The sequence below is a fragment of the Hakea prostrata genome, chromosome 11 (assembly GCF_041222555.1).
Source record: "Hakea prostrata isolate BN-2017 chromosome 11, UWA_Hpros_2, whole genome shotgun sequence".
NCBI classification, from domain to species: domain Eukaryota; kingdom Viridiplantae; phylum Streptophyta; class Magnoliopsida; order Proteales; family Proteaceae; genus Hakea; species Hakea prostrata.
In genome coordinates this window covers 16,978,006-16,990,869 of record NC_142610.1, presented here as the reverse complement: position 1 = coordinate 16,990,869, position 12,864 = coordinate 16,978,006, and the positions used below count along the sequence as shown (strand labels likewise).

Genomic DNA, 12,864 nt, shown 5'->3' with positions numbered 1-12,864 from the left:
GACATGACAAAATATTGTCGTTTCCATAAAGACTACAGGCACCACACGGATAATTGTCGAATTCTGAAATCAGAAATCGAGAAATTAATCCAACAAGGTAAACTTGGTCAGCATCTTCGTGGATCGGGAAAGCCCTATACTGGTTCACCAGTACCCAAAAAGAGAGCCCGATCACCTAGCCCGAAAGGAGCCGCCAAAAAGGCTGATAAGGGAAAAGAAAAAGAAGATCGGGAGGAGATGCCTGTCTACATGATCATGGGAGGCCTGACTATAGAATCAATCAGGAAGGCGAAACAAAAAGCACGGTTCGTGGGAGCTGTTCACCTACCCAAAAAGAGACCAAATCCGGCATGCCCGGAGCCAATAACCTTCACCAATGAAGATCTAAGCAGAGTTATAGCACCGCATGGTGATGCGATTATCATCAAAGTTAAAATTGCCAATCGGGAGGTCCACCGGGTCTTTGTTGATACAGGATCATCTGTTGATCTGATATCCTACGAGGCTTTCAAAAGACTCAAACTGGCTGATGACCTACTGACCCCCTCATCGACTCCTTTGTATGGTTTTGCAGGATCCTTGGCAGTAGCTGAAGGAACGATCCACTTGGATCTCAAGATTGGGAAGTCACCCCAAGACACACTGGTTCGAGTCAACTTTATGGTTGTGAAATATTTGTCAATGTACAATGTGATCCTGGGACGGCCAACACTCAATGCACTTGAGGCAGTTGTATCCCCCCGACATATGAAACTGAAGTTCCCGACTGATGCAGGGGTAGGAGAATGCTGCTCGGATCAGTCTACCTCCCGGCAATGCTATGCCAACTACTTGAAGGAGAAACGAAGGTCTGCGAGTTCGAGAACCGCTTTGATTATTGAAGTTCGTGACAATCGGGATGAAGAAAGCATGCAAAGAGCGGAACCGGTAGAGAAACTAGAGAGAATTCAACTCAGCCAGTCTCTACTCGAGCGAGGGACATTCATCGGATCAGAGCAACCGGATGAATTCAAAAAGGAGCTCACACAGTTCCTGTATGACAACGCTGATATTTTTGCGTGGTCAACAAGGGACATGCCCGGGATAGATAGGCGGGTAGTAGAGCATAAGCTTTGGATCCAGAAAGATGCCACCCCGGTCATCCAAAGATGAAGGAACTTCGCAATCGAAAAGCTTGAAGCGATCAGAATCGAAGTTGGAAAGCTGGAAAAGTCGGGTTTTATAGAACCGATTGAATGACCCACCTGGTTGGCCAGCGTGGTAATGGTCAAAAAAGCGAACGGGAAGTGGAGAATGTGTACCAACTACACATATTTGAATAAAGCTTGCTCGAAGGACTGTTATCCCCTCCCAAGGATTGATCTCCTTATTGACACAACTACGGGGCATGAGGTCCTTAGCTTTATGGACGCTTACTCGGGGTACAACCAGATCTTGATGAGTCGGGAGGTTGAGAAACATACATCATTCATGACTAATCGGGAAAGTTATTATTATCGGGTGATGCCATTCTGTTTAAATAATGCAGGGGCCACTTATCAAAGAGCCGTCAACAAAATTTTCCAACAACAAATCGGGAAAAACATGGAAGTTTACGTTGATGACATGCTCGTGAAGAGTCTAGTTTTAGCAAGACATTTGGCAGACCTTGAAGAAACCTTTGATGTACTGAAATGTACCAGATGAGTCTAAACCCTGAGAAATATGCCTTCGGAGTTTCTTCTAGGAAGTTCCTCGGCTTCATGGTTTCTCAACGGGGAATCGAAGCCAACTCGGAGAAGATCCAGGCGCTGATCGAGATGAAATCGCCTGTCACAGTAAAGGAAATCCAATGTTTGACCGGAAGGGTAGCAGCATTAAACCGGTTCATTTCCCGAGCCGGGGAGAAATGCAATTCTTTTTTCAAAGCATTAAAGGCTACACCTAGTTCGGGGGCAATCAATTGGACAGAAGAATGCCAACAGGCATTTGAGCAACTAAAAACGTCTCTCGGGACAACACCTATCTTGGCTCGACCAGTAACCGAAGAACCTTTTACATATCTTGCCATTTCACCAATTGCAGTCAGTGCTATACTGGTAAAAGGGGAGACAATCCAGAACCCGGTCTATTATGTGAGTCATGTACTCATAGATGCTGAGACGAGGTACCCGGATGTCGACAAACAAGCTTTGGCTCTTTTGGTGGCATCACAAAAGCTAAGACCCTATTTTCAAGCACACCCGATAATAGTCTCGACCAACTTCCCACTAAGGAAAATACTTCAAAGACCTGATGCGGCTGGAAGGATGGTCGGGTGGGCAGTGGAGCTTAGCGAGTACCAGATCGAGTTCAAACCGAGGACAACCATAAAGGCCCAGGTTTGGCCGATTTCATTGTGGAAAGCCGTCTACCACGAAATGAGAATCATGCAGCTATTACTAAATCATCAAACACTTGGACTTTACATGTCGATGGCTCAAGCAGTGCTTCTGGATCGGGAGCGGGGCTGGCACTCAGCAGTCCTAAGAACTTAACGATCAGCCATGCTTTGAGATTTAACTTCCCAGCTTCAAACAATGAAGCCGAGTATGAAGTTGTTATAGCTGGCTTGCGAGTGGCCCGAGCTCTCAGGGTTTGGGAATTAGAAGTGAGAAGTGATTCTCAACTTGTTGTCAACCAAATCAAGGGAGAATACAATGCAAAGGATGAGAGAATGGCCAAGTATTTGGCCAAAGTTGAACAACTCCAGATTCTCTTCGATCGGGTAACCTTCCAGCAGATACCCAGGAAGGAGAATGAAAAAGCAGATGAACTCTCCCGGTTATCCTTAGCAAATTACAAAAACTTGGACTTGGCAGTTTACATTGAAGAACTAAATAGCCCGAGTACACAGGAAATAGAAGCTTTTGAGATCAACAGCGAACCCGACTGGACAACGTCCTTGGTAAGTTATCTTCGGGATAATATTCTCCCGACTGATCCAAAAGAAGCCAAAAGAACAAGGAACCAAGCGGCTCGGTTCACCATCATTGGGGACTAGTTATACAGAAGATCCTTCACTGAACCACTCTTAAGGTGTGTTGGGCCTTCCCAAGCTAGCTATGCTCTAGCAGGAATACATGAAGGAATTTGCGGCGCACACATGGGTGGAAAGGCTTTGGCAAAGGGAGCGGCGGGGGCCCAGCACAAAAGGTATGGGGGGGGGGGGTAACCCAACAAAAAAAAAAAAAAGATGCTGTTGAGTACGTTCGTAAATGTGGACAATGCCAAAAACACGCCAATGTTCCAAAGGTGCCAACAGTCCCCATGATGCCCATCTCCAGCCTGACACCATTCGCAATGTGGGGAATGAACCTCGTCGGGAAGTTACCGAAGGCTTCAAGAAATCGGGAGTACCTTGTGGTTACCATAGACTACTTTACGAAGTGGGTCGAGGCTGAACTGTTGTCTTCCATCACAGAAAAGCAAATGGAGAAATTTTTTGAAGAAAAAGTTATTTACAGGTTCGGGATACCTCGAATCCTCATAACGGACAATGGAAAACAATTCGAGGGAGCGGGATTCAAATCTTTTTGCAAAAGATATCACATTGAACATCGGTTCGCCTCAGTTGCTTACCCTCAAAGCAATGGACAGGTGGAAGTCACCAACAGAACACTTCTAGACGGGATTAAGAAGAGACTGGAGGATAGTCGAGCACAGTGAGTCGAGGAACTCCCGAGTGTTCTGTGGTCATACAAGACTACAGTGCGAACCCCAACTAGAGAAACTCCATTCTGCCTCGCGTATGGAACCGAAGCCCTAGCTCCCGTGGAAGTATTGGCCAGGTCATTATGTTATAACACCTTTGATGAAAATCAAAACGACCAGGGCCTAAGGGAAAACTTAGACCTCTTGCAAGAAACCCGAATGAAGGCACAACAAAGAAATCAGTTATACCAAAAAAGAATAGCTCAACACTACAACTCCCGGGTCAAAAGCTGAAGATACAGATCGGGAGATTTAGTGCTGAGAAGAATTGGGGCTTCCGATCCAAAAAATCAAGGAAAGTTAACTCCAACATGGGAGGGACCTTACCTGGTTGACAAAGAAACAAAACTGGGAGCATACCGACTGAAAGACTCAAAGAATAGAAAGCCGATTGATCGGTCATGGAACTCCACCAACTTGAGAAAGTTCTATCAATAGCTCTGTACCTTTTTCAAAAAGGAAGTAGGCATTTTCGGGTCCTTCCCAGTTTATTTTGCTCCTTTTCCTAAGGACTAGCACTTTTTAATAAAGTAAGATTCGGGTACATCTCGGTCTATTTGCACCTTTATTAAGGACTTGCATCTTTTTCCTAATGATAAACATATTCGGTCCTTCCCGTTTATTTTTGGCACCTTTATCTAAGGACTTGCATTATTCGGGTACGCCTCGAATGACTTGCGCCTTTTAAAGGACTTGACACTTTTTCTAAAAGTTATTATAGTAATTCGGATCCATCCCGAATGTCTCGCACCTTTTAAAGGACTTAACATTTTCTCTACAGTTATCAAGTAATTCGGGTCCACCCCGGTCTTGTTGCGCCTTTGAAAGGACTTAAGCATGAAGCATTCCCGATCATTAAAAGACAATAGTTGCCAAACACTTAATCAAAAATTCATTCACAAAGGATTACATGGTTCGGGATACAAAAAATTGTGGTCGAAGATCTGTTTTTTTTTTTTTTTTTTTTTTTTTTTTGTTTTGTGATTAATTTTTTCAAGCTTCTCAATCAATCTTCAAGGAGGGGCTTGCGGGAGGGTTCTCTTCAAAAGTAGGCTCAACCAAACCTTTGTTGGACACCTTAGTGTCAGCAACGGTGTCGAAGAGACTTATGGACCCTTTGATTGATAATTATGAGGAGCACCCATGGACTTTGAACACTCTTCCTATATTATTTTGTTTTGTAATAAAAAAAATAAAAAAAAAAACAAACAAACAAAATTTAAAAAAAAACCCCCAAAAAAAACAAAAAAAATCCACCAAAAAAATATTAAAAGGGAAACCCCTGACTTCTTCCTCAGCAAAGGATTTCTCTGGGCCATCATCTTCAACATCTTCCTCCAACTCCCCTTCAACCTCTTCCTCATCCTCTGCTTCTTCTTCTCCTTTTTCCTCTTCCACTTCTTCTTCGGGATAGTGTCAAGGAGGAGGATCGATGTAGTCGGTAGCAATAGGGAATGGGATGAATTGGAGTTCGGGAAGACCCTCTGGCCGAGGAAGCTTGAGCTCATCGTACAACTGAGGGTCCAAAAGCTTCTCCAGCTCCTTGGGACGAGGAAGCTCTATTTGTTGAAGTGTCTTCTTGAAGGCGATGCGCAATCCTCTTCTGAAGACGGGAGTGGCAATGGCCACCAATAATTTTTTGATTTCCTCGGTGGCAAAGTAATCTTCTAACACCTTCCGCCTGAAAATTTGAGCCCCCGAAGCTTTCAGTTCAGCTAGTTCATCCCTCAGCTGCGCATTCACATTTCTTTCTTGGGCCAGGAGAGCCTCAAAAGCTCTCATATCCTTGGCAGCCTTCCCAAGTTTCTTTTCAAGATCAGTGACTTTCCCTTTGTATTTGCCTTTGCTATTGGAAAAGTCATCCCTCTCTTTCTTCAACTTGGCCATTTTCCCTTCGGCCTCCTCCAATTTCTTCTCCGCTTGATCAGCCCGAACCACCGCTTGACTAGCCCGAACGTTCGCTTATTGATGAAGCTGTTCAGCCAGCGCCAACTGGTTAGCCTGGTCCCGAGCCCTACCCATGGAGTCGGCAAAAATGTGAACCGCCCCGGCCACATACCTGAAGAAGAAGCATTAGACAACAAGAAATAAAAAAGAGAAGAAGAACAGGATTGAATTGAAAGAGCATTACATGAATCCTTCATTAAAAAAATCACGGTTGGGAAGATTCCGCAAGTACTCCCGATTAGCATCTTCAGTGGCATTGTTCAACCACTGCTCGGCGTGTACCGAGTCAGAAAAAACCGAATTAAAGTCGGGATTCCCAGCTGAAGTTGAAGGCGCAACTTCATGTTCGGGTTCGTAGATACGAACCTTCTTTGGAGGACGAGGAACCACCTCCGCCTTTCGTTTTTCACCTCCTGAGGAAGGTGCTTTCTTCTTGGGACTTTTCTCAGTCCCGATCGAGCAGCTGCTGCAGAAGTTTGGCCCTTGGCCACAGAAGCTTTAGCCGAAGCGGAACCCTAAACGGGAGCCTTTGTTTTCAGGACCCTAGAGGAAGAAGCCTTGGTAGTTGTTACAGGTTTCCTCCTTCGGGCCTCGTCCATTCCCCTGAGAGCTGCAGTCATTAGATCTTCATCGGAAATATTATGGGCCACTGCAAAACAAAGAGATATAATCAGGTCAGCACAGGGAATACAAAATGAAAGCAATAGAAACAAAACTTACCCGGGGAGAAACCCCACAGCTGAAGGACTGACTCATATTCCATGGAGTACCCATGGACTGCAAATTCGTCATCCTCGACTTGGTTAATGATCCCGACCCATTCCTCTTCCTCGGGATCCAAATCGACCAGAAAGTTCAGGCAGTCAAAATCTTCTTTGGACCTCTCCTGGAACTACGTGAGGAAGGGCTCGGGAGCAGGTGGCTTAAAGAACAGAAAAAATTCCCTCCATTTATTGGTAGTGGATGGGAGAGAATCTTTCAAGATGAAATTTCCTTGGAAGGAAGAGGAAACCCTCTTCGAAAGCAAGAACCAGCCACGCTGGTTGTGGGGATGCAAAGAATAAAAATGATGAAACATGCCAAAGGTCGGGAAAACTCCTAAGGCGTAACAGAAACCAACGAACCCGATCATGATGCGCCAGTTGTTCGGGATCAAGTTAGACGGGCTAAGCTCATAATGTCCTAAGAAATCAACAAAGAGATCATGTAAAGGGAGAAGCAGCCCCCCGATGAAGGCATCATAATATAGGGGATAAAATCCTCTCGGGGGACTGTTCACCCTTTGTTCGTCCATCGGGAGTATAACTTGGTATCCCTCGAGTATACCAAAACTGGATTTGAACCTATCTAAGTCCTCAGCAAAAAGGGAACAAAGGTAAAACTCTAGTCCCGAAGAATTTTGAACAAAGTCAATATGCCAAGGGCTCAAAGGCTAGGACTAGGCCAACGCCGAGGTAGCAGGATCTAAAGTTTTCCGATCCGGCTTGCGGGGGATAGCTCCCCGAAAACCACTAGGATGCTGAAAAGGCGGACGAGGTGGGGCTTTTCTACTGGAGACTCAGGACGTGGATGGAACGTCTGTCCTCAGGAAAGCTTGGGGAGATGAGCTGAAGGGTCCCGAGAGGTGGCTGTAGACTCAGGCCTCAAGACACATTGGGTAGAAGTAGTGGCAGAATCAGAAGCAACGGCAGAGTCGGAGCCCGAGGCCTGCTCAGGACCCTCCCGAGACTCAACACTGAGAATATCCTATATTTGATCCTGAGCGGCCTGAGCAGCCATGGCCCGGAAAGCTTGGAGTTCCTTATCCTTGCGGTTCATCTCCCTAATCTCCTCAAGGACCTGAGGATCATCATCTTCGGTAGAACTGCCACTAGAAGAGCGGGACCTCTCGTCGTCTGAAGATTGCTCGTGAAGGTCTTTCAGACGGTCCCCGGTTAGGTTATACCTTTTCGTCTGATCATTGTCGCCTTCACTTGCATATCCCTCAGCCCGACGATGTTTTTCCCGATGCACGAGAATGAGAACTTTAGGCTTAAACCTAAAACCCCTCAAACTCACTTTTGGCCTCTTAACTTTATTTCTCCTCGGGGCCATGGAAAAGAAGAAAGAACTTACTGCTTGAATACTGAAAAGATCTCGAGAGCTTAGTCGGGAGCTTTTCTTAGCCGAGAGCAAAGGAAACTGTAAATCAAAACGAAGATGAGAGAGTTCTATTTATACTGCCGGAAGAAGCGTTACTCTTCCTGATCGAACGGTTACAACGATTAATGATCAACGGTTCAAGAAAGGGAGACGGTTTAACTCCCCGAGGCAGTCATTATAACTCTACGCGTAGCTATTTGACGTGGCAAGCCCATACTGGAAGAGGACTTCGAGGAAAACCGTTATGAAAACCGATAGTCACTTCATTGCAGGCATTTAATGCGCCCGAGGGCAACACCCCCTCATTCTCCTGAATAATGTGGAACAACACTCAAGACAAGAGGTTTCTCACTCTCTCATTGGTCGGGACAAATGACAAGTTTATCAGTTTGGAAAAGACTCCCTCATTATCCCGAATGAGATAAAATAATGATTGGGATAAGATGATCGTGACCTGACAATTGTCTTCAGCTCATACAAGCACGAACAGATGTCTCCTACTCTTAACCACACTATCTCTACATTACACGTAGTTACTCGGGAAAATACCCGATGGCTACCTCAATCCTGGATAGCCAGTACTCTCTCAAAAACTTGACAGTTCTTGAAGGAATATGGCGTAAGACGGATTTTTTAAGATCAAGACCGGGAAGTTAAATACACCCGATGGCTCAACTTCCTTACTATCCCGAACATTGTGAACAACGATCGGGATAGGGGGCTTATGATACGGAAGTTTCATACCCAACCGAGTCAGACCCGGACGGGTCTTCACATCCAGTCGGTCACCTCATGGCACGGGTTTCCTAGCCCATCGAGTTATACCCGGTTGGGGCTTCACATTCAATCGGGATCATAACCGACTGAATTGATCAAGGCACGATGAACGCTCGACTAATATAGCAACCTTTCTCTATTAAGAAAGTCAACTCCATCGACGATTGCACGAGATTAATAACAGGAAGGCGTGATCTCAGGAGATATGACAACCCCCGTCGAATAGACTTACCAAATGCATATAAGATAACATTAACAGTATAAGATAGGGGACATACCTCTTCGGTAAGCATCCAATACACTCTGAGTATAATCTTGTGTAGCTTTTGCACGAGACCTCACTTTGTTCATTGTCTAACTTTGCCATCGGAGAAGGCTACCCGGCATACAAGCCAGCGCATCTAACCTTTATTGCAGGACTCATCGTCCTGAATACGAGAGGAGGCTCAGTCAATCCAGAAGTTTAATTGAGACGCATCAAATTGGAACTACAATGCTTCTCATCCATTCATCTAGCATTTTCCCCGTGCCTGCTAATCTTATTAAAAAACAACTTAGTCCACCAAACTAGTCCCATGGGTTCCTAAGTTCTTTCATACTTCCATTGTGATTTCATCAGACCTTGTGTCTCGGCTTTCTAATTTCATCCTCCTTAGTGTTTTTTTTTACTTCCGGACATTGAAATTCTTCAGATATATGTTCGAAAATTGATGCCTTGATGAATGATGTAATTGTCTGAATCACATGTGATTAAATATGTTTAGTAGACTAAAGAAATAGATTTTCCATCTTTTTTTAATGTTCTCATTACATACTAGTACTTTACCATCTCCATTGTTACACACATCTAACAATTTTTTTTTTTTTTCAGAACTTAGTTATGTGCAATTTCATGATTTCAAATAAAATGTTTGCGAGGGAACTATTTGAGTGGAATTCTCATTACGAGGAAAAAGTTTGGGTTTGTTTTTCTTATATGTGCCATCTGGTAAGAGTACACTTGAAGTTCTTGCAGAATTGAAGGTAACTTGACTCTTCTTCCCGTACTTGTGTGTTTATTTTGTTCAGTTGGCACTAACATATTTTCCTCTTTTATTTCTTTTTGTGAGTGCTTTTTTTTTTTTTTTTTTGTATTTATTTATTTTTTGTTGGGAGTGGATGGTTGGGGTGGGGTTAGAGGGATTGGATCTTTAAGCATCAATTTCTAAAGAAAATGACCTATGGCATAATGGCATGTACTAGAAAAGAAAGTAGAAGTAGATTGAAATTGTTGATGAAGTTTAATGCCAAAACCGATGAGATCTTAGTAAGTGATGTTCCTAAAAGTTTATATCTTCTTTAAGAGTGAGCATGATTCTTTTAGACAGCAACAGAGTTTAGACATTAGAGAGATTATTGATAATGAAATCATCTTTTGCACCAAGATATAAGTGAAAATATGATCCAACTCAAGATTTGTTGTTCATGATGGGGAAGGAACGAACAACTCAACCACCATGTTGACAAACAACAGGGGAAACAAATCAATTCTTCCATTTTTTGAATGAAGCTGTTAGGAAATAGACAAATAGATATTCTTGAGGCAATTTATCGAACAATATTTGGCAATATACTTTTCTCGCAACTTTGTTGCAAATTGTATCACAAACACATCTATAAGGATTTCCACAAAATCACAAAAACACATAACACAAAGGAGTTTTTAACATGAACTTCTCCAATGTGAAGAGGAAAAACCACCGGACCACAATCCACCAAAAAATCCACTAGTCATAAAATCCACTGAACAATAGTTCTTGGCATACACCATTGTATGAACTCCAATGATGAATGAAACTAAGAAGTAGATAGATCTCATCACAAATAAAGGCACAAAGGCGTAACAAATCACACCGACTTTTCGAGGTCAGATTCACAATCGCACCATTGGATTTGAAGAACGAGAAGTCACCAACCTCTAGTCCAAATTTCAGCTCAATCAGGCACCGGATGACCATCCGATGATGAGTTTGATCGAAACTGGACAGGCACACTCAAAAAGGGATTGGGGCTCTTATCCTCTCTATTTGGGATTTCCCCCTTCTCTATTTCTTCTTCAACAAACATGCAATTAGTCCTCCTTTAACTTGTAAAAAAAATGACTAAATTGCTCCCGGCCATAAAGCATATGGGCTAACTCAAGTAATGGGCCATCCTCCACATGGAGGGGAAACCCAACCCAACAGATCAATTGACCTTTTGGCAACCTCTTCTCTTAGAAGAAAGTTGTAATTTTTTTCTGAGAATTAGTGGATTAAATTGTGTGCAGTTTCATGTACATATGTGGTACCCCCAGCTGTTATGCATATGTCAGCTGCATCATACAAATATTATTTATGCATCATCTGTTTCAACACAAATCTGCTTCTAGTTGGTCACTCTATTCATGTTGGCTCCGTCTTCTTACAGAAGCGCTACCCAAACAGACCCAATAGGGGTTGAGTTTGAGATTGCAGCACAGGAGCAGATGAAGATAACAGAACTACGCTATCAAGCTCTTCACTAGTTAGTAACATCTCCTTTCAGCTGGCAGGCAACGTTCTTCCACACAAGTCACAAAAATAGGAAGGTATCCTCCTTTTCTCTTCACTTCACTTTAATAATAAATCTAGGACAACTCTTATGTCCAATCAATCCTAACCATGCATGGTTAACGTACTTACCTTCATCCTCTACGGGGCCATGCACTGCAAGTAGTTGTCTATTTTGACCCATTTCATCCACATTCTTGGCCACATCTTGTCTTCAATTACTTTAATAGACAATGGACTTCTGATCAACTTTGACAATATTTTACATCAAGGAAAGTCTTGACTACCTAAATATAAAAATAATAATGGGCATAGATTGCAGCATAAATTTTTGTCACCAGTTTCAAGTTGAGACGCGAAGACGAGTACAGTTCTGTGTCTTAGTTAGCGAAACTTCCCGGTATGTTTCATTTTTTTTTTCAAATTCTAAGTTTGATCTCAGTCAACATTTTATTGTTGAAGATCGTATGAACATCATTGGAGCCCATCTGACTGCAGCTTCTTGAGCTCTTGCCAGCAAAGCTTCTCAATCTTCAGTAAGGACCCGCCCTCCCATCACAACCCATGTCCTTGATGTGTCTCGTGGATTCTCCTGGTGCTGGCATTGAGGTACAGCTGGAGATGTGGAAAGGAACTCAACTACGCCTATTGTTTGGTGGTCCAGATTCAGGGGCTGGACATTTCAGGGTTCATCAGTTACAAACAATGACGAAGTAGTGGCCATCTGATGAGCATTGTGGACAATGTGGAGCCTGGTTTTTATCGGATAATTTCAATACTGGGAAGTACTGTCCTGATGGCTTTTCTATCTCTATGTCTCCATAGTCTTTGAGATCAAGGAGTCTCAGAGATCAGAACACTTTCATGTTCTCTTTGTCTCCGTTCATTCACTACACACCGTCTGAGCTAGGTTCAATTTTTCCTCCAGACGTTGCTACAATCTGTGGAATTATGAAATGTTTGAGAATGTCAAAATAAATAAATTGGGGCGCACAAATGCTTTTCTTTGCATTTTTTGCTTCTGCTGTAGTTTTCTGGAAGAGTTTTTCTGTGCCTGATTATTCCCTTCTTGGCCTATTATGTTCCAAATTAAGGTTTTAATGGCAAGTAATCTCGCAATATACATATGCTCAGAAGGTGTGCTTTGAATTAACTCACACTGAGAAATTCTCAATCATTGATTCCTATATATACCAGTTGTGTCATTTCACCCTAATGCCTAAATCTTTTGAGTTTGACCCCAAGTAGTTTTTCATGTACTATTTTAGTTAAATTCCTGTTCTTTTGTGTGTGAACTTCTTCTTTTGTAAGTCTTTATGATGCAAAGCTTGTGATCAGGAAAAGCTTCAAGCTTGTGCTTTGAAGTTTGCTCGGTCTAGAGTCAAATCAATGGCAACCAGACATATAAGTTGTGATGTGTGTGATACCTGTATGATGGGGACAAGTTGAAAATGAGTTCATGCCCAAAAACAATGTAGGATGGTTTTCCTGACAAGGGGCCTTGCCTGTCTGAGCTTCAGCAAGTCATGACTCAGTGCAGGTAATCAGTGAGTTCAGATTTACTCAACCACGATGACCTTAGTAAGAAAATATGGCCAGATTCCGGGATTGCTTCCGTTAAATGAGTGTAGTTGCTGCAAAGCAGTAAAGGAATTGTGAAATTTGTGAAGAACATGTTGGTTCCTGCCTATCAACA

At 43.1% G+C, this 12,864-nt stretch overlaps 1 protein-coding gene and 1 pseudogene across 1 annotated transcript; both read left to right on the top strand.

The window, feature by feature from the left end:
* Window positions 1–1,673: 1,673 nt before the first annotated feature.
* LOC149000451 (uncharacterized) lies at window positions 1,674–3,022 on the top strand. Its single transcript, XM_089139168.1, has 2 exons — window positions 1,674–2,146; window positions 2,467–3,022. The coding sequence occupies exons 1-2, from the start codon at window positions 1,674–1,676 to the stop codon at window positions 3,020–3,022; spliced, it is 1,029 nt and encodes a 342-aa protein (XP_088995294.1).
* Window positions 3,023–8,373: 5,351 nt separating this feature from the next.
* LOC149000450 (uric acid degradation bifunctional protein TTL-like) lies at window positions 8,374–12,073 on the top strand (annotated as a pseudogene).
* The last annotated feature ends 791 nt before the right edge of the window (window positions 12,074–12,864 follow it).